Source organism: Pholcus phalangioides, unplaced genomic scaffold (genome assembly GCF_987345545.1).
Source record: "Pholcus phalangioides strain wild (caught in Gottingen) unplaced genomic scaffold, Ppha-v1.0 ptg000015l_1, whole genome shotgun sequence".
Classification (NCBI taxonomy): Eukaryota; Metazoa; Arthropoda; class Arachnida; order Araneae; family Pholcidae; genus Pholcus; species Pholcus phalangioides.
This window is the reverse complement of record NW_028301608.1, coordinates 53,475,447-53,502,838: the sequence shown is the minus strand read 5'-3', so window position 1 is coordinate 53,502,838 and position 27,392 is coordinate 53,475,447. Positions and strand designations below refer to the sequence as shown.

At 34.4% G+C, this 27,392-nt stretch overlaps 1 protein-coding gene across 2 annotated transcripts in view; it reads right to left on the bottom strand.

Annotated features, from left to right (window-relative positions):
* The window catches only part of Art3 (arginine methyltransferase 3), a 36,665-nt gene extending 11,143 nt beyond the window's left edge, over positions 1-25,522 (bottom strand). The window contains exons 1-8 of one of the 2 annotated variants that reach the window (XM_089243784.1): positions 25,373-25,522; positions 18,406-18,737; positions 17,791-17,902; positions 15,015-15,174; positions 11,047-11,179; positions 5,868-6,055; positions 2,443-2,669; positions 2,184-2,323 (exon numbers count right to left, since the gene is read on the bottom strand). In XM_089243784.1, the coding sequence (XP_089099910.1) occupies positions 2,184-2,323; positions 2,443-2,669; positions 5,868-6,055; positions 11,047-11,179; positions 15,015-15,174; positions 17,791-17,902; positions 18,406-18,678 (1,233 nt within the window). In that variant the 5' untranslated portion in view covers positions 18,679-18,737; positions 25,373-25,522. The remainder of the gene's footprint in view (positions 1-2,183; positions 2,324-2,442; positions 2,670-5,867; positions 6,056-11,046; positions 11,180-15,014; positions 15,175-17,790; positions 17,903-18,405; positions 18,738-25,372) is intronic. The other variant, XM_089243785.1, reaches the window with a different exon arrangement.
* Between the last annotated feature and the right edge of the window lie 1,870 nt (positions 25,523-27,392).

Below are 27,392 nucleotides of genomic sequence, written 5' to 3'. Positions count from 1 at the left end.
TGGCCTGAATATATATATATATATATATATATATACATTAAAACCTGTTTTCAACAGAATCGCAGAGGACGGAGATTTTTTTCCGTTGAACACAGGTTTCTGCTTAATAAAGGTTCGATTGATATAATGTGTGAAATTATGTAACAATCTTGTTATTGAAATAAAATTAAAATAAATAAGTTAAAGATAACTTATTAGTTAACAAATAATTCAAAAATAGATAAAATAAATAATTAGTCTAATTACTAAATATTGTATTTATGTTTCGACAGCATCTGTATAAAATTCTGACACACTGTTTTTCTTCTAAAATAATGATATTTACTTTCTTTTTAACTTCCTCAAAATTTTCAATCAGAGTGTCAATATGTCATGCCAGGTTAATTTTGTAAATTATCATCTATGTTTATGTAATCCTCTCTAACTAGGATTGTGAGGGAAAGAGAAACATGATTTTACCGTCTCTACCACTATAAAATTTGATGATTTTATAACAGTGTTTTTGTTCCTACCTAAAATTTGCCGCCAGGGCAATTGCCTCTCTCTGATCAATTCCGGCCCTGCTCAGCTTTGTGATCAGGGAATGAATGTACACAGCTTGCATACAATTTTGTAAGTCCTGCACAGCATTTCTAAGTATTTTTCCCCCTTTGCCATACAAAATTCCATTGCTTAAGGAATATTTATGTAAATTTTGAAATCATTCTGACAATGGTTTTTTTTACAGTGTTTTGAAATCAGAACTTTAGTTATAATTCACCCTGTATATCACGAATCATCGCTAATTAATCTGCATTATTTATGCTGCCTTAAATACATTATATTCCCCTAATTTTTATCACAGTTTTTGCAAAATAGCTTCCTAATTAAGCATACTGAAAGTAACTGGAGAAAACACCTTTATATCATATGGCTAATAACATCAAGAATTTTCAAACATAAAATTCATTGCTTTAAAGCAAAAACCAATCAAATTGCAAAAGCTGGTATTTGTTGAAATTGTTTATAGACTAATATGGAATAGTTTAATTACACTAACAAACATTTCATTTTAATTACACTAACAAACATTTCATTTTAATTACACTAACAAACATTTCATTTTAATTACACTAACAAACATTTCATTTTAATTAATTACCAGAAGTTTGAACGAGCTTTCAGAAATTTTATTGTTTTTAATGCAAATGCTGCTACTAAAACTAAAAAAACCCGGTTTCTCAAAAAAAAAAGTTTTTTTACCAACCCTGGTTTTTATATAACAGCTACCCTATGTTTTACTTTCTGTTCAATATAACCACCACCCAAAATAATGGCATTTGTAACTAAATTATGGGGGATAATTATAAAAGCGCCCTGTGGTTTTCCAGCTTCGAGGCACGAATGCAAGCTGGTCAACAATTTGAAAAAGTCTCTTTGCAAAGAGCAGGCAAACCTACAACATGAAACCGGCATAACAAAAATTGAAGCATCCTGTCTTTACTTCAGAATATGGATAACAGATGGTAGCACAAACATGCAACAAGTGCAACTTGAGAACATAAATACATTAGGACCACACACACATTCCGGCATGTGCTAATTTGTTAGAAATTCCGTAAAGGAAGGTGTATGAGGTGCATGTATGTTTAAGTAGTAGTATAAAAACACAGGCTGTAGCATGGAGTAAAACATGTTACACTGCAACTGAAATAAAAACATAAAACCCATCAACATTGAATATATTACAGCAACAGTTCTCAGCCTTTTTATTAATGTTAATTTCTATGGCGGAGCCCCAAAGGCTCATATACATTATTTATTTATAAAATTTACTGGTTCATTTTATTTTCCCTAGAATGGCCGTTGAAACCCTTGGGAAGTGCCCACATGAAGCACAGGTTGAGAACCCCTGTACTACTGAATCATACATGAACTTCATAAACATTCCTCTAGAGAATTTTTAATGAATTGTGAACGCCAAAAAAAGTGGCATGTGTGTATGCGAGTAATTTTGCAATCCTTTTTTTTTTTTAATTTTCCCATTGTGAAACTAATTCATGAAGCAAATATGCATGCTATAGTTGTTTTATTTTACTTTTAATACATTTTTTCTTCAATGGGAAAGACGTGCACATTCACTTCACAAATTAGATTTCGCATGGATAGGTAAAAACCATGTGAAATACACATTATTTTATCACCTTTATCACAACAGGCGAGCTACAAAGTGCAGCTTCTTCAACCGCCTCAACTATTGCTTCCTTGATAAGCTCTCGCTTCATGACAGACATCTTAAAGCCATAAACATCATTCCAGAATGTTACATATTCATTATACTTTGCTACAAAGTGTAAGAAATCAAAAATTAGCTATAACAACTTACACAAAAAACAATTAAAAAACAAACCATACATCATTAAAATGAATGTGAATCATACATGACTAATGCCAAAAGATTACCTTGGTCAGAAACAGCAGCTATAGAAAGACTACATCGATTTGGAAACATCATACCACCTTCCACAAGGTACCTGTCTCTTGCATAAAGAACGCTATCAAGCATGCCCTCAAATAATAAGAAATATCCCATCCATTCTGAAATTATAATATCTATGTTGTCTTCTGGAATAGATGCATCTTCTACCCGTCCTTTGAAGAGGTCAATCTTCTCATCGAAATTATTTTCCCTGCAAAGAAAAAGTAGCAAATTATTATTTCAATGAAACTTCTATTAAAATTCCTTTTATATGAGAAAGAAACACACAGTTTATTGACACCAAAAACTTTTGCTGAAACCTATTTACATTTTTTTTTCATTCACTGCGAAAGTAGGTAGGACCCTCTAAATATCCCCCCCCCCCCAAAAAAAAGTGTAGGCCTTCATTTTATGTAAAAACAGGTACAAAAATGATAAACGAACCGTCCTCACAGCCACAAATATCATCCATGTAAGCTCACAAAATTAAATAGAAACATGATAATGTACAGTAAAACTCTTCTAAACTGACACCCCTCAGATGCGGTCCCCCTTCTTTTGCAACCAAGTAATAATTTCCCAGTGCATAATCAAACTATGCACTTCAAACCCCTGATTAACTCGTCCCCCCTTTTTTACGGACAAATGTTTTCGTCCCACCTCCCACCGGTGTCCGCAAAAGGGAGGTTTTACTGTATATGAATGATATTAATCCACAGCATTATAAACCAACAACTTGTTTGCTAAGACAAGTTTTTAAAAAAAAATTGAAGCAATTCTACACTTTATATGTTTGTGTCACTCTTGGAAATGAGTATAAAACTTTGGATACCTTCCAGCAGGGCTGCAACTATAAGAGGGCAGGGAAGGGAGGGTGAGATAGCTTGTGCAATATTGCTTAAAGGGTTCAAATAATGTGAGATACTGTGTCACCTCCACTGCTACATTAATTTCATTTTCCAAATATCTCTCAGCACTCCCAAACTGATCTCTCAGCATATTTGGGTGCCACAAATATGGGAATCTGATTCACCTAAACCAAATTCATCATCAATGATGAATTTGAAAAAATAAAGCAAAAGACATTTTTTGGAAACACTGTTGAACACACAAAAATAAGACTAATTGTAACACCATTTTTTTAAAGATAAAAAATGAGAACTATAAAAACTAAAACATAAAAAAAAACAATGATTTTAAAAATCAAAAAATATTAATATTCTGCACATTTTGTGAGCGCAGGGGTCTGCCCAGAAAAAAATTCGGATCTGGAGAGCAGAGCAGATCCTTCACAAAATTCTGGATCTAAAAAACGGACCCTTCACAAAATAAAAATTAATGAAACCATAAATTTGGAATTTAATTTCTTTCGTGACAGATTGACTAGATTACATCGCTGCCCACAAAATTACTTATTTTTCACAAAATTAATGACCCTTTTCACAAAAATAAGGAAAAAGTTCACTAAAACAGAACCCTACAGAAAAAATCTGGACAGACCCCTCATGTACACTGTACATGAGGTACCTCACTGTAGGGTTTGGACAGACCCTACAGTGATGCCTCATAATTTATTCCGGAACTCTTGCATGCTGATATCATGCAGGGAGTTCTCTTAAAAGTCATAAAATGCAAGTAGAAATTCTTCTTTAACCCTCAGAAAGCAATTGTTTCTTTAAAAAAGAGATATGTTGGAAGACTTATTATCCTCAAATTGCAATGAGTACAGACAGAATACATACCTGTCAGTCATAAGTCCAGTATAGTTTTTGTAGTAATGATCATCTTGTAATACAATATACTGAGGTGCAGTCATTTACATTGTAGAAGCAAAAGAATTAATTACTTGTATTTATATTTTTAACACAAGCAAAATTTATGTATTTATACTATTTTTTTGTTTGTACCTAATTATTTTCAGCAGGGTGAGATGGAAACATATGCTTCAAAAAGCAGAATATTAATGCAATAGAGTAGTCACTCCTTCACTTAGATACAACTTTGCATTAATTGTTCTCCATTATAATAATTTGCAAAACAATTATTAGTAAATGAAGTTGATTTATACAAATACAATGCCACAAAATACCCAACGAGGTAGCTGAGAAAAAGTTGATAAAATAAGGAAGATAATAGAAAAAATGTCTAAAGTCTGCATCCAAGTCTCTCCAGTTTATGGTATAATCAAATATAGAATATTAATTAGTAGAAAAAACCAGTGAAACCTAGTTGAAGTAAAAGATATATATGTATATATAATTTCCTGCATGCAATTTGTAAATTCCACTACTTTGAGATGAAATGTCATCGTATAGTCTCCAGCAGCGCATATAATCCACATATGATAATTTCATTCATCAGTAATGAAAACTTGGGAATTGAAAGGGGTTGTTGGCCATGTTCTTGTGGGAAAAAATGGTTTTTTCACCCCCATCTATGGTGATGCATGTCTCCTTTTTGTCGATATAAACATGCAGAGCCAGACTGAACTATGTAGTGAGATAATACCAGATAATGCCTGGCTGTAGGCACCTGTAAAAAATATATATAAAACTGCATTGAGACAGCCAGTGCCACAGTACTTCCCCAAGAATTTCAATGAGCTCTTTCCTTGTTGAAATTTTTCTCTCCATAGTAGGAAAAGCAGTCAACAACAGCTGTCAAAGTCAAAATTTCATTTGACTAAAGCAATCATCTAAAGTGATTGCAAACAGATGGTTTTGTTAGGTTTGATAAGAGTAGTTTATATTCTGGAGCTCATAGCTGTCAAACATCTGCAATCTTTGAGTCACCAAATTCCTATGGGGAGAAGTGTGGATGTCTTTTTGTTGTGGATAAAAACTGAGTCACTACTCCATTCTATTTTTAAATAGAATGAATTTATTACCCAATTGTATACAGCTAGACAACAGCAGAGAGAGAAAAACTGGTTGCATGTGGGTCCACCTACACAGCCAGACTGAACTGTGATGGAAGATACCAGATAATGCCTGGCTGTTTTTGACATCCATAAAAAAAAACAAAAAAATGCATCAAGGCAGGCAGCACCACACATATAAATATTAGGAGTTTGGAAAAAAAATTAGTTTCTTTTCCAATCTCTAAGAAAAAAAACAAAGACACAGAAGCTGCATGTAATTCCCATCAGAAAATTCTGATGTTTCTTAGCATATAATCTGCAGAAAAACATGGTAATCTTTTTTGGTGATGGATACAAATTGTATTTTGTTAGATTATAGAGCAAATTTTATTCTTAAATCCACCAAAATTTACAGGCGCAGAGTATAGACAGGAAATTGAGGTAGTTTGTTTAATTAAAACAACTTTTTCTCATATTTGAGCAAGTTTTTATACCTTTTTTTGAACTTAAAATTTTTGAATGATCTCTACAACACTAAAAAAAAATTACCTGATGATGTCCATTGCTTGATAAATAACATCAGATTTCTCTACAGCAAAAACTTTAGATGCTCCAGCTTTAGCTGCAAACATTGACAAGATAGCAGTTCCACAACCAACATCCATAACTTTCTTACCAGCAAAAACGTCTTTATTACACAGGATGGCATCGCGGTAAGCCATTGTTCTCACCTTGTCCTGAAAGTATAGGGGAAAAAACCCATTCGCTTACCTTTCAGAAAGAACAGAATACAGAACGTGATACAGTGGGCAAAACTGAGAGCTAGATTCATAAAATATATACAGCAGAGTCTGGATAATCCGACCTCGTCCAGTAATCTGTCTTTTTTTTTTTTTGTGGGTTCTTTTGTTCTCTCGACACTTTTTTACAGGAAAAGCATATGCGTATGAACTTGTTCCACAAATACATGGACAAGATAAAAACATGAAAGCAAACAAAGAGGAAGACAAATGAAAAAAATTTAAATAGCACACGCTGTGTGTATGTGTGTGGCTACAAGGGGCTATATATTACGCTCTCATAAAGATTTTATCTTCAAGAGGTGTTAGCTTCTTGCAGAGGTGGAGAAATAGTGTCTAGTCAATCTCTGTTGTTTCTCTTGCATGTGCAATGTCCTTGTAGTTGAAATGAAAGCATGGAACATTAACTTTCGTTCAAAGAAATGAAATTATTAAAAAAGATTCAGAAAGGCAGGAAGTTGATTGACCTTGCCAAGAAATATGCTCCCTGTGCAACCCCAGTCTTTTTACTTTAATGGAAATAATAGTCACCAGGTATAACTGCACTTTATTTGTTGGGAAAAAGAAATGTACAGATTCATTATGCAAACTCATTTTAGTAAACTTATATACAATGTTTCCACTTCATATTTAGAGTTCAGTTTATTTTTTGGTTTTATATTGCGGTTTTTATTAAAAATCTAGTGTATACTAGTTTCAAAATAACTTGAATAAATTGTTTTTCCGATGTTCCAGCAATCCTGTGTACCTCTGGTCTGATATGTGCCTGATTACAGAGTCTACTATACTGAGATTAAATAAGCATATGATGCCTCAGCTTAGGCCTACTAATTTTTTGGCTAACAAAGATTTTTCTCAACATTTTTCTGCCTCAGCTAATGAATATAGATTAGACTGACAAATGTTTTGGTGTACATGGATGCACAAGCCGTGGGCAGAGATAATCCCCAGTGTCAAAGGTGGAGTCGACTGATCAAATGTATGTGTTTATATATGAATTGGCGCATCATCACTGTACTCCTCCAGCGATAATGATCGTGCCCTCCTCAGACTTCCATCTTCACCTATGGCATAATCTAACATAAAAGCAGCCGCATCGTGAGCCAAATTTTCATGCAAATCAAAATTAAATCCAATGTGTAACTATTGCTTGAGTAAAATTAGTTTATTTAAACTTTGGAATCACTTTCCAGACACACCGCTTGAGAAAGAGCAAAGTCTTTCAGGAAAATTTTGAGCCATTTCATGCAAGAGATGAAGGATTAAGCTGAAAGTAAATGCATTAAAAAAATGCCTCAGACTTGAATGCTTTCAGTGGATTTGTAAGACTCTAAATATCAAACTGAACAGTTGAGACATTCTTTGAGCCCATCTTTTTCATCTGAAGTGTGTGACGGAGAAATGAGCTGGCTATATCACAAAGCACACCACCTCTCACATTTTTTCCCACTATGGCTTGCCAATGCGACTGCATAGCGTACATGGTGTAAAATAAAAGATTTGTTTAGTTTTTCATCTTCCTTTGAATTCTCTTTCATACAGTTGTAAAGTTGCTTATCTCAGCCTTCAGTCAGTATTTACATTTTTACAGTGTTTCTCAATGTTTTATGAAACTTATCTTCAAAATTTGGGCTATTTCTGAAATGAACGAAATGACTTCCCATACAGACCTATGGAAAATTGTATTTTGGCTAATGAATGATTGTAGAACAAATTATCTTCATTATCCAAGATACCACTGTATTTGATTCAGAAATATATGTTAAATATTAAATATGTTCGTCAAGTTATGCTTAAGAACATCAAATTGTATTAACCATAATAAATAAAACTTTCCTGAAACTATGTAGCATGACCTTGTTGAATCAGGAGTCGGTATGCCAACCATTTGGCTGACAGGTAACAAAGAAGTGGCTATAACATCTCTGATCTCACTCAATGCTACTTTGAAAAGCTTGGAGAATATAAAGTAGCAGTTTTTCAAACTTCCTTGAAGAGCAGGTCCCCACCACTCAAAAAAAGAATTCTCCCATAGCGAACGGGCAGTGGTGTTTTGCAGACCCAAAATCACTAAAATTAAAGCGTATCTACTACTAACTCACTCACTTTGAACATGGGGGCAACACGTAAATATGCCTGGCTGTTTTGCTCTACTTCCTGTTATCGCACAAATCAATTGCAATCACAGCACCACCAGTCTCTTTGATGAACCCACCATCAGTGGGTCATCCATCTATTATGCATTGCTCAGCTCGAAATGAAATATTTCGTGACAACCATACTAATTTATGAAAATTTCAACAAACCACTCAAGGACAACATATAGCATACCTATGTAGACACAACTTATCAAACCACAGACGAGTGTGGCACATTGCTTGTCATCACGTACTCACAAGTTCAAGTCTTTAGAGCAGTGTACACATAACATGCCCACAGAAAAAACTATAAATTCATACAACCACCACTCATTTCAATTTAGAAAAATACCCAATACTTACACACATAACACACCTCAGACAGGGTTGGCAGGTTTTTGACACACAGCGTTTTCAACGGTTTAAAAACTGTCACGTCAAAAACCTCAAATAGTGCTTTTCAATATAAAAATTTCCATTGGAAATACACATGTTAAATGCGTGTAATATTTAAAGTGACTATGTTATACAAACAATAAATATTTAATATGATTATAAAATAATTTGCTACTCTCTTACAGAATTATTTTGTGTGGGCAATATACAGTCAAACCTTGTCAATGAGTCACTCTTGGGCGAGCAAAAATATGACTTAGTAAGTGGAGTGACTCGTTAAATGGAGTAAGCCATAGCTGTGCCAATTCCTGCCTGAGGACAACTGGGACTTCCAAAAAGTGACCCGTTAAGCGGAGTGACGTGTTAACCGGGTGACGCACTAACGAGGTTTGACTGTATATGGTTTTTTCCTTATAAAATATAAAATTTGAATAAAGCATAGCATAAAAACTGAAGGGAGAACTATGGAATGATTTGACATTCTATGATTCAAGATGGTTCTTGACTTCCAAAATTTCTTCAACTGCTTATACTCGTTATATGTGCAGCAATATAACCCATCTGCTGCACTCTTTTTACAACAGATACATATTTAAAAAAGTTTATTACATTATATAATATATGTAATGGTGATTTCAGTTATTATTAAATCATCTAGATAATCACTGAGAGATACTTAAAACCATACTCTTATTGTGCATAACACTGAAATATATCTAGCGATCAAAATACTAAATTGTAGGACTAAAATGCCATTTAATTTGTCACTGAGTACTTTTTTTTGTACTAGCTTGTACATGATGCTTAAGAAACTCTCGTTGCTTACCCTTAGTCAAACTTAGTTATTCTTACTTTTGCAGTATGATATGGTATATTTATTAGCATTTATAATGCAATGGTTTTCCAATTGAAGCTGTATTTAAACATGCAAAGCAAATACTTTAGGTATCAAGTCCTGTCAGCTATGCTTTGGTTGAAAATACTCTTTAAAAGCTCTGAATTTATACACCCTGAGCTAAGAAATTTTTAGGTGAGAATAAATGAGTTTAATTAGTGTATTAACAAATGCTGCGTGAGAATTTTTATATGGAATAAAATTTTGAGCAGATCAGAAAATTTAAAATATCAAAATTAGATTGTTTTTCTCAGTAATTATAATTACAAATATAAAACCCTTTAATCAACATACAAGTAGGTGTTTTGTTATTTAATATATCTATCAAGTTAAAAAAAACTATTTGACAACATTGACAATAAGTTTTTGACTGTTTTAATACCAATTTAGTTTCTGAAGTCAAAACCTAACTCTGATGCCCTATCATACATATTTTGAATAAGCAGCTCTATTCTGCTTAGCAAATTAAACACAGGTATTGAGTAGCTTAGATAAAATGAACCACAAAATTATATTTTATATGTTCTAGACTCTTATGTTGAAAAATTCAAAATTGCAAATTATAATTAGTATTTAAAAATAAAACGTAATATGCAAAAAAAGTATGTTTTTCATCATGTTATATACCTATTGTGTTCAAAACATTATCAAAAAGCATTCATTTAGGTTTTGACGGTTTTTGACAGTTTAAACCAGTTTTTGATGCTTGTCGTGTCAAAAAACAGTTTTTGACGTAAAAAACCCAACAACCTCAGACAATCAAATATCAAATTGCTAGAAATTTCCCATGGAAACATTTAACCCTTTTCAGTGCAGTGCCCCCCTATAGTGGGCTCACCTGTTTACATTATTTTCCGTGAGTTTTGCAAAAATGTCTGCACTTCAAAAAGGTTAAAGGGTGCGGGTATGGTTTAGCAGTAGATCATGAAAGAAATGTAATTGAAGAGCACAGAACAAGAACCAGACAGCTATATTTTCTAAAAATGTAAGAAATAAAAAATTCCAAAAATACAAAAAAATTGGTTATTCCTATGAATTTCAATATTTCTCAAGCAATCACCATTAACATTTTTTGGTAAACGAAAATAAAGGAATTTTTATGAATTAAAAACCATGGAATGAATGAACAATGAAAATAAAATGAAGCCATCTGGTTCTCACTCCTAGCTATTCACTTTTATCTGTATATCACTGTTACAATTCAATCAAATCATACGTATAAGAAATGGAATAACATATCCTTTGACTATCACTGGCATACAATTCAGTGAGATTAAATATTTAATTAAAAAAATGTTAACACTCATGAAAAGAGCACAGAAATGCAAATTAGTCAAATTTGGTAAGACTAGCCAATGCTCATTAACAAAAAATTATGGCAGCCAAAGATTATTCAAAAGTTAGTTTGTGAAGGTTAAAACTAACAACTTAGGTTATAAATAATACAACTTTTTTCTCATGAAAAAATATATATATAAAAGATATGAATAATAAATAACCTGGAGCATTTCATGGTGAATCCCAAAATGGTCATAAGATGAGAAATAATAGTTGTCTAATTCTTGCTGATGATCGTCAGGAGTCTTTTCTATCACATGATTTGTTGAACCAAATACATTTTTTGCAGTTTCTCTACATTTCAAATAAACCAAATAAATTGTAATATCATGGAGGAGGAATTAAAAATTACAAAAATATGAATGTAGGAAAGGCGTAGAGACTAGAGTGATCAGTCAGAACAATTTTCTGATTCGAAACTTCAAAACACAATTTAAGAAAATTATCCAATTTATATAGTGACTCAAGAGTATAAAGAATGTGAATTTTTTTGAATAAAATATGAATGAAAGCAACATCTGAGAAAGGCTTAACACACAATTATAGAACCAATTAATATGCCTTTACAATAATTTTGAAATGAATAATAAAATTACACACAATTTGAGTTTTTACAAATAGTTTTTAAAAACAAATGCTGTCCCAAAAGAAAAAAGAAATGTACAAAATAGTGATTTTTCTAAATAAGATTGATAAATTAGTGCAAGTTGCACTGTACGTGAGCATTACTTAGGCACAGTGTGTAAAAGACTCAATAACTTTCACTCTTCACTTAGTTTTAAAAATGTTATGCAAAGTTCATTTTTCTTGCAAGGAAGCTTTGACAGTATGGCAGCTTGAAGTGAATGGATGGACTGTTTCTCAATTTTCCAGGAAAATGAATAGAAGTGAGTCAGTTGTTCACAAAGTCACCAAATAGGGATATCATCGAAAAATAACAAACTGCACAGCCAAGAAAAACAACAGAAAGAGATGATTGCGTCTGGAGTTCATTGCAAAAATTATCACTACGTAAAGTTTTTGTCATTTTAACCGTAACATCTCAAGGTATACAATTTCATAGCTGCCAACTTTTGAAAATGAAAATTCGGGAGATTTTCGCACAAACCCGTATTTTATGCTTAAACCATTCCCTAATAAATACAATAGGGATTTTCCAAATAAAATAGGGATTTTCCAAACATAAAAGTTAAAGCGTAGGGAATAAAATCCCTACTCAAAAACTGAAGTCAAATTAAAATAGGGATATTACACACATGGAAGTTAAACCCTTGGGAATAAAATTCCTACGCAAAAAACAAGTGAAATCGGAGGCCAAAACTTCAATGATGTAAAAATAAATATTGCGTTCAATCAGAAACGCTGTGAACAAACATTCTGAGCGAGACCCCCAAAATCGGAAGATGAAGGGAAAAAGCATCAATTTTTGAAGAACACTGACTTTTTGTGACACTTGCTTGATGGTTTTTTTTTTTTTTCATTTCACGAGTGATGATGGTAGTCTTTCCATGCCCAATGTTTATGTCCGTAACACAACTTGTACAAAAAGGAAAAGTCGGCTCTCTTCTGGAACGTTTGATGAAAGGAAATTCATCGGAATAAGTATCTTTAAAATTGATTAAATATGTTTTTGCTTATCATTATTCATGCTTTGTTATATCGCACGTACGTAACTTCAACAAAAGAAATTTTGACCATATGCGCGTCACCATAATCTTCAATTACTATCCAGGACTATTGGCTGCTAAGCCATTTCCCTGCACGATAAGACAAACAAATTTCTTGTTACCATCAGAGGGTTTGTAAAACTTCCTTAAAAAGGGAATTTCCCCATTTACCACGTGTGACGTCATTTCGAAAGGGAAAAAAAAGAGGCTTCATGCCCCACAAGAAATTTCTTAGGGACTGTTTTCATAAGCGGGGATTTTTTTTAATGAAGTAGGTAATTTTTAGGGACAATTAGGGATTTTTGTGATTTTCGTAAAAATTCGGGAGATTTAAGAACTTTTCGGGAGGTCGAGCGATGAAGCTAAAATTCGGGAGATTCCCGAAAAATTCGGGAGACTTGGCAGCTATGCAATTTATTGAAATATCCCAGAAACAGGTGGCATTATGAATTGAATGAAAAACCTCTCTATACAACAGATGCTCCTCCATTCCATCTAATAAAAGTATTGTGAAGTTCATGCAGTAACTTTATTAGACAGAATGGGCGGACTGCAAGGTTCACACCTCAAATCATGCCTGTAATAGTTCCAGACATCTGGCTCATCCAAGCTACCTTTTTCCATCACAGAAAATGTTTGTTACACATTCGTATTTTCTAAGCATATTAGGACTAGCCCATGATAATTGAGCTTGTTTGTGGTGCACATAAGGTTTTAGGGAAGAACACATTTTGCAACACACAACGTTATTACTTTCTGTGATACTCGACAAACTGTCTGAGATATTACGGTTGATATGACAAAAAACTTCATGCAATGAAAATTTTTACAATGAGCACAAACAGTCATTATTTTCTGTTGTTTTTCTGGCTGTCCAGTTTGATTCTTTTGATAAAATCACTATCCCTTGGTAAGACATTGTCAATCACTAACTTCTATTAATGTATTGTTAAACAATTCATGGATTCTCTTCAAGACACCATACATCTAAAGCCGAGCACATAGTGGGGCGAGCAAGAGATACAAGAATGTATAATGGAGATCAGCAACGAAAACAGTTGCACTGTTTAATTCTACACCACACATACTCGAGAACCAAGAAAAAGTGAGAAAGCGACACTCAACAAGGTGCCGTAACTTAAACAAGTTTGGTTTTCACTCTATCTGGTGATTTTTGTTATTTACTGATTGGTCTTTCTTTTAAGAAGAGAAAAAAGGGGGAGCTGTGGGAGGAGGAATCATCATCATCATCATCGCATCCTTACATTTCAGAACCCCTCCGATCATTTTCTCTACCCTCTACTATGTGCAGACATCTTTTCCTCCAACCCTATGCAATTTTTCATCCTAGTCACAAACCTTGTAACTCATACCTCTTTGTTCCACTATGAGCACAACCTTAAGCCTCTTTAGGGGCCGTTCAAGTATTACGCAAGCAAATTTTTAGCCTTTTTAACCCCCCCCCCCCTGTCAGCAAAATTTCGTCATCAGCTCTGTCCCTCTGAATCCTAACTCGTAGTAGTTTCATAAGGGGTGGTTGATGACATAAGCATTATCCAAACCCCCCCCCTTCCCATCAAAAGTCAGCAAATCGGAACCCCCCCCCCCAATCGATGATGATGTAATACTTGAATGGCACCTTACAAGAAAAATTAATGTTGCTTGGCATTTTCACAACTAAGTGAAAAATAAAAGCTGATAACTCTTTTATACACTGTGTCAAAGTACTGTCCATACTGCAATCCAACTTTATACAAATTTATTAAGCTTCTTTGAGAAATCACTATTTTACACATTTTTCTCTATACTTTTGAGACAGCTAGATGACAAAATTAGATATTCAAGTTGGAGTTTATAGAGATTCGTTATTTATTTTTTTAATGATCTCGGAAAATGTTTTACAATTTGAACAGGGGTTCCAAATACTTTACGATTTTTCAAAAAATGTGCATTTGCAATCTTGCAAGAACAAGGCTAATTTAAGCTGTCTAGATACTGCCTTTGAGTACCGGCAGAAAGTCACGAAAGTACCGTAATTTCCTGCAAAAGATGTAACCAGAGGGGAGAAAATCTGCAGGCAAATAAAACTCCGAAATTTAAAAACTCTGTACACTGCCCCTCATTCACGGAAGCAATTAGAAATTCGTCATCTTATTTTTCAACAACCCCCCCCCCCCTATGTATACCAATTAAGTACAGTATGCAAAGTAGTAAAAACACAATTTTTCAAGGTCATGTGATCATGATTATTAAAATCGTAAAGCTGCTTCAAGTGTAAGAAATCAAAACCATACAAACAGCAGTGCACACTTGTTTACAGCTTTGCTGTTGAACTGTTACATATGTTGATAAAATAGGAATAGCAAAAATTACACCAAAATTAGAAAATTTCACAATAGTGGAACTTTAAAGCACTAATCATAGTTGCAACTGTTTGCCAGAGGGAGTGAAACAGCACTCACTTCATTCTCTCAATTCTATCCCACGCATTATTGAGCTGTGCTTCTGTATGAGCCAACTTCTCCACGAGTGATTTATGTTCTGTCTTTGGCACAGTAACCGTTTCAATATCTCCTGCTGACACATTCTCTGAAGATCGCTCTTCCATATAACTTTCTATGTCTGCAAAGAAGAAGGAAAAAATTGATAAGAGAAATGAATATAAATTGTAGCAGACTATGATGATTGATCCTAATTATTTATGCATGATATTGCAGCATTCAATATGTGATAAAAGAACCAATTCACATGGAGAAAAAATCCAACACACACACACCATCCCATCATATGAAGTGGCTACTCAACTTTACTTTGAAGTTCCAAGCAAAGCATATTTTCTTAACCCTTAAATGTCCGACTGAGCTGATAATTTTTTTCATAGTTAATGGCACGCATATAGAAAGCATGAAAAATCATTTTAAAAAATCGATCTCAAATTGTATGGCTTATGCAGGGCCTTAAAAAGCCATATAAAGTCTCAAAAATTGCCCATAAAATAAATGTATTAAAGTAATATCACACTCCAAGTATATAACTACCTTCTTTGTGATTCAAACTATAGCAAGAAAAAAAAAATTTGGGTTGCAAATTTCCAGGTGTAAAAAAAAATACAAACAAAACATTTAAACAAAATGGCAATATCACAACCATACATGCAGGACCCTTTTCATATAGCAAAGCTATGCATTTAAAGGTTAAAATTCTCCAGCTTACTTGCAAGACCAACAAGTACAATATAAATAAAAGAAGTTCATTCCCTGTACAAAAGCTGGCAAGCTTTGAACATGACGTTGACATCCTTGCCAACAGAATTTCTGGGCTTGACAATTTCCAGCCACAATGGTGACTAGAAAATCAGTTTTGGCACCTAAACTTTTCTCCATGTCATTGCTACTACATTTGAATTTAAGGACATTGCTGCACACCTTGGAAAATGACAATTACGGAAATGTTTCAGCATATCTGAATTCCACAGAAGAGCTGCACACAAATATGCAAGAAATTTTTAAAAAAAAGGGGGGGGGGGTAAGGATTTTTCATTTAAAATAAAATGATTGTCACTTTTTCCCTTTAGGAAATCATACCAGCCATCACCAAATACAGTAGGGTGATTGATTGCTACACTCAAAGTCACACCAACAAAAAATAACCAATGGGTCAAAAGAGGAACAGACAGACTAAACGGGGCACATGGTCATCAAGGATGGTCATTTTGCTAATTTTTGCCTTTTCCTGAAACTTTCATTCGCAATTTGGAACACTGTGTAATGGTATTCTAATCCCCGGCGCAGAGGTCCAATTTCAGGCCGTAATTTGGTCATGTTGTTATGAAATCTGTATGTTTAATTGCTCTGTTAACGATCAGTCACATGGTCAGTATGATTGCAGCCAATAGATCTTGAATTAATTACATAAATACCTATGTTCATTGGCAGAAGGCAGTGAACTTCCACTGGTTAAATCTTCATTTTGTAAGTTGTGTTGCCATTTTCATGTTTCAATTGCAATAATTTTTTATCTTTAATGTCTATGCAAATTAGTAAGAAATATGATGTATGGCATTTTTTAACCCAGATGTAGTAACATAATAATCCACTTGTACCAAAGAAAAACCTGTATGTGGTCATATAAATATGTAGGCTACTGTTGAAGTTCAGGATAGCATTGAAATCCCATCTCTCTATATGTTTAGCATGTGATCGTATTATACTGATAATTTGTTTTTAACTCAAGTGCTTTAATATAAACAATATCACCAGTGATTGCTTGCCCGATGTTCTGACAGGTTCAGATTTTACGTTAACTACTTATTTCTCACAGAGTATTTGTAGATACTGGTCAGATGTGATGACCGATGAAGTTCAAGATCATCATGTGCATTTGATCCATATGACGATGTCTTCACACCCTTTTAGCCTGTAATCAACCTGGTCAATGTGATGCTAAGATGTACAACTATTTCCCTGCCTTGGGTGATTCAGAAACCACGATGAACACTGGGGTGATCAGAAATTGGGATTTTCTCTTGGCTTGCTGACGTGTGTTCCTGAAATCAAAACCTGCAGCTTATGTTGATCCCAAGAACTGATCTCAAGTGATGAATTGATGTTCGAGGTAAGAGCTGATCGCTGATCAACGTACAACGAAACAGGCATCTCTAAATACGGTATGAACATTACAGACTGGGTGAGAGAGACGAATACTTTTGCCATGAATTCCTGTCGATTATGGCCAGATTTTTAAAAAAAAATATTAACTAAAAATTTAATTGTGAAAAATAATCTGTTAAAGTAACTGATAAATGACGGTGTAACTTTTAACTTAGTGAACGTAAATAATGTTCTACTGTCGAAAATTGACTTATGTTCCTTTTTGTTGTCAACTTGGGATAAACAAAAAAGAATCTGGGAGTGTAAGTTACCTTATAACTGTAAACAATTTAGTTTATGCATGTCACATCATTTTGGAGGGGGGAAAAAGAAAATGAATTTTTCCACGTAAATTATTTGGAAACAATTTTTTCTCCTAAAAAGGAAGGAAATTTTTTTAAAATCAGTTAAAATTTGAAAGTAATAAGAACTTTTCGGGGGTCTGAGAGACAGAGTGGAAATTTGAAAGTCCCTTCAGACAGTAACAGTTTAAGGTTTGATGAAAAAGAAAAGTTTAACTCAAAGCTTCTTCACAGAGAAAAAAATACTGTAAAATATTATAAATATTTGAGAATTCAGATGAACTGACCAAATGTTAGAAGTGGATCTTCTGGATTTGTAGGCTTCATAAAATTGTCACTACTCCAAGCTGGCACTTTCGCCGACAACTGTTCTTGGGATAAATCATCCGGAGAGACTTTCTGAAAACATCAAAATATATCATGCCGCATGTGTAAAATGATTGAAATTAAACATTAATCTTTACATCTTAGATCAGGTGGTTTTTAATTATTACCCATGGCAGTTTTTAATACATATATATTACAGATATTTCATCATGGGAAAAACAATTTAAGGTTGCCCCCATTATCATCTCTAATATTCAATTCAAAAGTTGAAGAGTAAGGAACATACGAAAACTACGAGTAATATCAGGATATGCATCCATACAAACCAGGTAAATTCTTATAGATGTAGGCCTACATGACGATACAAGCTGACAGGTGTGGGGAAGTAAGCAAAGAATAATACGTGGAAAAATTAAACTTTTTGTCACTAATAAAAAAGAAGACCGAAACAAAATCACAGTAATTCACTTAGGAGAATTAATGAAAGTATTACTTGATTTCCTATCTTACAAGTTCTATAATCGACAGTCTTTGAAAACAAAACGTTACTGAAAAAAAGAGCAAGCACTACTTACATTTAAACGAATGTAATTAATGAGCTTTATATAACCAACTGCATCGAGTGCGATCCTCTTAGCAAAGGAGACAAAGTCAAAGTGGTGTTGTATGATGCAATGATGAAAAACTGCTTCTTGCGAGCTTAAGGATTCAGTACAAAAGAGGCATGTCGTCTCTTTGTTACAATCTTCAGTTTCACTCTCTACACCTTCCCATTCCTCACTTTCACTGCTGCTGCTGGCGTTTTCGCTGCTGCATCCACTTTTATTATTCTCTAACTCATTCATCATCGTGCTTTATATTTTTGTCAAATTTTGTTTAAAAAACACAAAGTTCTGGTAACAAAAACCTAAAAACAAGAAGTGAACTGAATTCATACCAGCCTCGCCTCAAAACAAAACAAAATCTTGAGATATCACATATTTGCCTTCACTGAATAGGTGTATGGCTATTATTAATACAGATATTTTAACATGTGTAAAATTTCCACCTAGCGTTATAATAAATGAATCTCGTCAGTTATTTTGCCATAGAAACTGAAGAGAGAAAATTAAATTGCACAATCTGGAAACATTTTTTTAGAAGGGGAGGGAGAAGATTACAGAGTCCCCACTACAATATGTTTTTGTTCAAACAAAACAAATGTGAATATGCAAGTTGAATCAATTTAAATGTTCTAGACTTCGAGTATGAAAATTTTAGTTGATAGCAACATGCATAATGGAAATGTTCTAGTACCAGCTGATTGTTGATAAGCCATTTAAGTGGTTTTTATAGTGTTTTGAACCATGGCTGAAAATCCAGAAGTTAAGAAAGGTAATGTTGAACAGAACATCAAATCATATTAAGAGATGGGAAGAGCACAGACGGAAGTGGTGCACACACACAGGATTGAATAGTTGACAAAGAATAATATCAAATTTTATGTAACCAAGACCTAATTAGAATGGTTCACGTTATACATGGCCAATATGCCGTGAGTTAAACAGGACACACATACATCACAAAAACATGTAAATGAATGAGGAAATCCACTTTGCAAAGTATAAACATTATATAAACAGATTTCTTTGTTTAATAGTTACTTTTTATGCACTAGGTGTACTCATCAGGGCCGTTCAAGTATTACGTAAGCAAATTTTTAGCCATTTTTTGACCCCCTCCCCCCCTTATCATCAAAAGTCAGCAAATCGGAACCCCCTCCCATCGATGACATAATACTTGAACGGCCCTTCATTGAATATTTGGGCCAAACCCCTGTACTAAAAAGACCTTGCCCAAAGCAAGAGAAATGTAACCCGTCAAGATTTCAGCTGAAAAGCAGCATATTCCATCTCCTTAAAAAAAAAACTTTAATAGCAAAGCCAGAGAATTCCGCATATTTCTTGCAAATGTGAAAATTCTAGTTTCCACTGGAACCACTTTTTTCAATTAAATTTCTCATGGCATTGTCAAACGTTGTTAATCAATGAGATCTGGCGAGTTGTTCTGAGAATTTCTTTCAGCAATATGAAATCCAACATTTTTTCATTAAGGATTTAACAATGTTATATACATTTTTTTCAATTTGCAAGCCCATTTCCAGAATTAAAGTTAAACTCCATGCTGAATTTTTCATGCTGGAATTCCTAAAATCAACTTTTAAAAATTGTGTTATAGCAAAATCCTGTACAGTGAGGGGATATCCGTATGCACACAACTTGCAAGAAATCTCTCATTTATTAAGTCAAAAATCTGTTCAAATTTTCAATTGTATTGCTAGGCATGGCTTGTTTATTGAGTCAAAATATATATATATATATTTTTGTGTGCCTTACGAAACACCAGTAATATGAAGTTTTGCTGGGTACTTGTTTGTGGCCCAAGAGCAGTAGCCATTTCAATATGCGACCCAAAGACTGGAAAAGGTTTTGCACACCCCCTCCTATAAATCTTTTACCTAACACATTTCAGCCGCCACTGAAATGTGTCTGATTGCGTACATACATATATTTCTGGAGGAACTCGTACGGTCTTGTGAACATTTCTGGATGGAAATGCACAAGGTGAATGAATAGTTAAGTAGTAGTAGTCCGATTAGATCTGGATAAATGCAACAGCCATCTGTATCTTGTTGCTTCACCTCCAGACCACCATTCTGCTATCATTATAATGTGTCTTTGTCTTTCTCCCAATTTCTTGATAATGGTCTTAACAAATCCCAGACACCATCACAACTAAAGAAAATTAACAATGACTACAAAAATTTTCAATATGATTCACTAAATTAGAAAGAAGACCACAAAATTTTCAGGAAGTGAGCTACTAAGTTCTATAAAAGTTTACAAAAAAATTAAATAATCATTACTTTTTCATTTTTCTTCAAAAAGAAAGAAAATTCTTAGCTTCTAAAAAAATTTGGTTGACACCAAAATTTTTTTTGATTTGTCATGCCCTAGTTTTTTTTCTCATAATATTTATCAGTAAAATCACCTCATTAAAAGGGGGTGGAGGTTTGTATTATAGATGGTATGAAGTCATCTTAGTCAACTAAAGATGAAACATGCATAATTAAATGGCAAGGAATGAAATACGTTGATGTCATGCACAAATTGGAAATGAATAAATCCATTAGTACAGCAAAAACTTCAAAATATTGAGCAATAATATTTGTTATGATTAGAGGTTACAAAAACTCTGGGATTTGTAAAGAATATGCTACAGAAAATAAAGGCGAAAAAAAAAACATTCTCAGAAGTAAATAGAATCGACATAAAAATACAAATAGGCCTACATAGGTGCAGATTTCCAGATGAAAAATTTGAAGTTTGTTACATGATGAAACATTTCACAGCCAAAAATATCACTCAACTAAGTGAAAAAAATAGGGATGTTAGAGGGGATTCAATATAGGGCAGTGGTTCTCAACCTTGGCAAGCCCCACAGCCAGGTTTCATTCCCTTTTGTGAGTGAAAAGGCTCAGTCAAACTAGGCCTACGCTGATAATTTGTGGCCCAGTATGAATGTCAGGGCCCGGCAGTTGAGAAACACTGGCATATAGGGTGACCATAAAACCCATTTTCCCCAGGACATTCCTGTATTTTCCCTAATTTATAACCGTCCAAACTATAAAAAAAATTTTAATGTCCTATTTTTCCCGTATTTTCAAAGAAACCATTTGAATTTTTGTCACTAAAATCAAGGGTTAACTTATTTTGCAGCTTATGAATTATATGATGATTATGACTATATCAAGAGAACAGATATTTTCTAGATATTATGCCGAGGTGAACTCAGAAAGAAAAGTAATCTGGTCTCTGCAGGGACAAGAACCCAGGCCCTCTTGTAAACCAAGCAACCCTCTCTCTGCCTTCCTTATTTCATGCACTGTGGCTTGAGACGCTGAAGAAGAGGCATTAGTAGATTCTCTTAAATTCAGCAAATGGCCGCCGGGTGGGACAGTAGAGAACTTTTTCTCAGTGCAATATATCAGGGAAACATATTTTCTGGACATTATACTGAGGTAAACTTGGAAAGAAAAGTCATTCACACTAGTCATCTGGCCTGTCAGGGCCAGATTTTTTGTAGATTATTGAACATTTATTTTTTGTAGAATTTTTCATTTTAATCTGTGATTCGCAGTAACACTTGATTTTCTGTCATTGTTCATTTTAGCAATAATTTGCAACTTTTTAAGTAAATATGTAAACTTGTAAACGTGTTACAACAAAAAAAAACAACTTGATAAGTAAAAATTTGATTCCAACAACATTTGAACCAAGTTCAATTTGGCAATGGCTCAGTGCAAATTCAAACATAAGCTCAATAGATCAGATTGTAGGGTATTAATACATGCCTAATAACCCAAATGAAAAATAAATTCAAGATAAATTTAGTAACAGAAATGATAGACATGATGTGGATCACCCTTAATACATATGATAAAATATAAAATGTATTAAGCTGAAAAACTTCTTGAATGGGAAACGTTTTAATTTCTGTAGAGGAAAAATCAAGTCTCAGAAAGTAACGCTACTTCAATGACACATCTAAAGCAGACCCTATAGCAGAACGAGTTCTAAAATATGCACGATCAATGTTCACAAAACTGTCTATCCCTAGTGAAACCCACACACTAAAATTACCCACACTTTTGCCGTAACACATCTTCAGATTCATCTGGAGATGCGAGGTGAGAATATTCTCAGAGAAAACAAGATCACCCTGAGCATATTCTCCTGGATGTAAAAATGATGAACATTCATTTTTCGTTTAAACAATTAAAAAAATTTTCACTAGTTTTGTTTATACAGTATTATGAAATATAATTCAGTTTTCATTCAGAAACATTTAAAACAAAACAATTTTTTGACATAATAACCTCATAATGATAACTTCTAATTTAAGAATATTCTCGGTTATAATGAGAGGTTTCAATGGTTTTTGTTATTACGATTTTGAAAAACTTTAAAGATTGAAAAATTTCTTTTTGAAATTAGATACATTTTCAGAAATAGGTTTAAAGCAAAAAATCAAACCAAAGCTGATTGACAAGGGTTTGATATTCTTATATAATCACCTTCATTCTAAGATACAGAAAATATTCTCAATTTTTAATCTCGATGAGAATATTCTCAAGTAATTTATAAAGATTAGTTAATATATTATAATATAATATAATATAATATAATATTATAGTATAATATTTCGAGAACATTTTCTGGAAAGACTATTACAAATAACTGGGGAATATTCTCATCTCTAGATTTGTTGTATACATGCATGCATAGAGTTGATACTACACACTGTGGTTATGTTATCACATATATTTACACTATGTACACAACCCAGCCGGTTTCATAGGTGTCTTCCTATATGATGTGGTCAGCTCATTTCTGTGCCTCATACTTATGCAGATGGAAAATGCGAGCTCCTAGGACGTCCAGACCCTATTCAGTTTGATGCTACGAGTCCCACGCCAAAAGAACGAGTGCACTGAAAGCATCCCACGTATAGGCTTTTTATAATGCATTTTTTGCTTGGTCATTTATTTCAGATGATGCAAAAGCTCTTTGAAGAAAAATAGAGGTGCATGTGGAAAATGATTCCGAGACAGATATGAATTGAGAGTGAAAGACAGTGATTCTGATGATTGCGCGAAAATTCAGCTCACAATGCTGCTGTGCAATTCCAAATGGTTTTGCCCTGCTGAACACTAATATTGACATGAAAAAGTTTTAATGTTTTTCTTGAGTTTCTTTCTTCACGTTTTTTTATTGTAATGCTAAAGGAGAGTTTTAAAGGGTGAAATTTACACTCCCCTCTGCTCTAATGCCTGGGGCACCAGACTCTCCTACTACCCCTAGCTACTGCCTCAATCCTCATGTCTAGTACAAGCACAGTGCAAAATGAAGTATGTGTCTCACACTATGGATAAACTATCATGCTATAATACATTTGCATTTCTACGTATTTGTATTGCGATTTTATGCAAGTAATCTGTATTTGTGGTCTTTTTTTCCAGTTTCCCAGTTTTTGGAAAACAGTTGAGCAACTAATTCTTGTATTAAAACAGAATGTAAATTGTATGTGTTAAATAAACGTTTTTTTTTTTAAAAAACCCCTCCTAAAGGTTCTTCTTGTGCTTCTGGAAATGTTTCCAAAAAACTTGTTTGAATGCTCCTGAAAGTGAAAAACTTAAGATTTTTCATATTTGCTGTGACCCCCCCCCCCCGGAACGTAACCCCAGCAAATATGGAGCAACAACTGTGTATTAATGTTGTGCTTTGTACTTCTGTATTATTTGTGATGTTTCCATTGGTGTCTTTTTTTGTACACTCATTCTATTTTCTATATATAGTCCTCCATCCACGCTACGAGACAGCTATGTTATGTCTCATCACATTGGACAATTTCATTAAATTCTTTTAGGTAATATGATTCCATATCAAGAATAGCTGGTCAACGACTGTGCTTTCACGATTAGCCTGCCCGTCTAGAAAATAGAATTGTCGGATGTGACATGGCATGCTGTTGAAAAATGTTTTTGAGAAGCCGAGCGATTGATAACTGAAGACACGGCGTGTGCAAAAATGCATGGGCACATAGTAAATTCGAGATAGTGCGATAGAAAAAAAACTGTTACGCAACTAGCCTACATGTGTGTCTCGTGATGGCAAAGGCCTATCTTCATATGAACGGTATCTACATTTTATTAAGCTTTCGTTATCAACTACAATAAGCTATATTTGTGGATAATATTAATGTTATAATCATTTGTTAATTTAAATGTTAATAAACAGAAGATTATGATTATCAGTGACCAACGCTCATCTTTAGATCCTACGGTTGGCTTGAGTTTGGGACAATGGGCGAAAAAAATTGGTGATGGTAACGATGGAACTAAAAGTTTGAGAAACTCTTGAATAGACGAAATATGAATAGTGTTGGTTGTTTGCCTTAACACACGAATTTTTTCATCAACTGAGAATAAACAAAATTCTCATTATTTTCATGTTTAAATCATATCTCGTCCTAAATAAATACGGTAATTGATAGGCACAGCTTTGGTATAAGGGACACTTTTATGGTCTTGTTTGGAAATGTCCATTTTCCAATGTTAAACTGCTCCCTCTCGATACAACGATAATCCCTCTATAACGATATTCTTTATTGGTCCTCAGAGCATCGTTATATCGGGGTTCCACCGCATTATCGATAATTATCGCTAACCAAGCCACATAACCCCGATTTTACTTAAGCCACGCCAAATTCAATCACAATTAACAAATAAATAAGCTTATTTGTTACGGAATATAACGGACAACCCCCCCCCCTTCCCCCAATCCATCGCGTGTACTATATATATGTACACAGTATTGAGAGCAGATGCACATTGGTAATTATCTCGTTATACATATATTTTAATTTTCGAAACATATGTGCATGTGCACGCGTGGAATGTTTAGGCCCATTGAAATGGAAAACAATGGATGGTTGGCTTACTTTACACAACTTGTTGGTTTCACGTGGCTCCGACTGGGAAGAACAAAGAGAATGGGCCCGTTTCATTTTTTCCCGTCGCGTTATTTACACGAGTGATCTCTGGTCCACCATTTCGTTTCGTAACGTTGGCTCCTAATTGATCCCGGCAGTGATTGGCTCGCCGTGACGTTACGTCACAGTAGGTGTCATGTGACGTTACGTCACGGATGACGTCACGTGATTACTTTTCTGACAGAAAAAAATCAATTTTATAAATATAAAAATATGCTACGTTTTTGTTTAATTGATATTTTTTTTCATTTTGGTAAAAAAAAAAAGGAAATGAAAAAAAAAAACACTGGCATTTTTTTTTTCTTTCTTCTAAAATGTTTTTGCTTCTTCTTGGGGCTAAGGAGCTTTCCACCAGGACCGTGTAGCGTGCCTTCTCGGGGTCCCCGTGTGGGGGACAGGGCCGTCTTAAGAGTATCATGGAGCCCCCGGGCCAATTGAATTTTCTGAGGCCCTACCAAACAACTTCTAGAAAATTTCAACCAGATCTTATTTTTGTGAGGCCCCTCTTCGCTTCAGGACCCCCGGGCCGGCCCATACCTTAAGACGGCACTGGTGTGTGGGGGAGGGGGCAGACAGACTTTTTCTAGGAGGCACCCCTTGAAAGGATTGCTATTATGCAATATAAATGGTATTTCATTTTTTGTGGGAAGGCCCAGTGGCGTATTTACGGGGGGAGGCTTAGTGGGCAGGGCATAAAGTTAGGAGGGGCGACAAAATCTGTATAATCCTAAATAAATCTACCTCTGTCGAGCAGTGGTATTTCAACGCATGGGCCTACCTGGGCACGGCTCGGGGGGGGGGGGGGAGCTCAAGAATAGAAGTTGGGGAGGCTCATAAAAATGAGATCCGCTTAAAATTTTCAAGAGTAACCGTGTAAATTGGTAAAGACAAGCATTTCTAGGCAGAAGCAGCAGAAATATCATTTTGCTCAGGGGGTTCTTGATGCTCTTAAAAAGACCCTGCTGCCGAGACAGTCGGGGGACCAGGTCAGCGAGTGACTTAGAGAAATTGCAAGGACGTGAGTGGACGAAAGAACGACTTGGAGCGTGAGCAATCATGCGAATGAACAAAAAGAAGTGGGTAATACAATTGAACGACCGAAGTGATAATACAATTGAGTGACCTACAGGGCAAGGGACCAGGTCAGTGAGTGACCTAGATCTTGTGCAAGCATGTGAATGACCAAAAGAATGATCTAGACGAGAGTGTGCGAGCATGTGAATGACCAAAAGAATGTCCTAGAGCAATGTGTTTTTGTAAACGTGTGAATGATCCAAAGAGTGACCTATAACGCAAGGAACCATGCCATTGAGTGTCCAAAAGAGTGACCAAAACAGTGTGCAAGCATGTGAATGACTAAAAGAGTTATACTTAGAGATTGTGTGAGCATGAGTGTAACCAAAAGAGTGACTTAGAAACACAGGTGTACTTGCAGGAGCTAGGGAAGGCCAAGCGGGTATCGCACAGGGTATCGAATTCTAGGAAAGAGTAGTGAAGAAAATTAGACAAGAATGGGAGAAGTGCGGCAAAATTCGCATCTAATCAAAAAGCATTCTCAGTCATTCTCAGACTCTAAAAGTCCATATTTTGTAAACTGATTCACCATAAAGAAAAGAAATGGTTCCTTTCTCAGTTACTTTTATCCATAACCAATAAACGAGAAAAAATAAAATTTTATCAGATAAAATATGGCTTCTAGAAATATTGGCAATTACTATACAACACAGCTGTTCGCCAAAACACTGGGTACCAAAAAGCTGCGTGATTCACGCATCAAAATTCCATTTTACTCCTCTAAATTTCATTTAGGGAGTGAAAATACTCCTTCAAATTTTAGATTTTACTTGTAATAGAGTGATATTTCTGTTTTTCTTTAAAAAAATATTCCTTTTTTGCAAAACTACAGCTTAAAATTTTAGAGAATAACTGTTAAAATTTCGAAGAAATCTCAATAATAAAACTAATATTA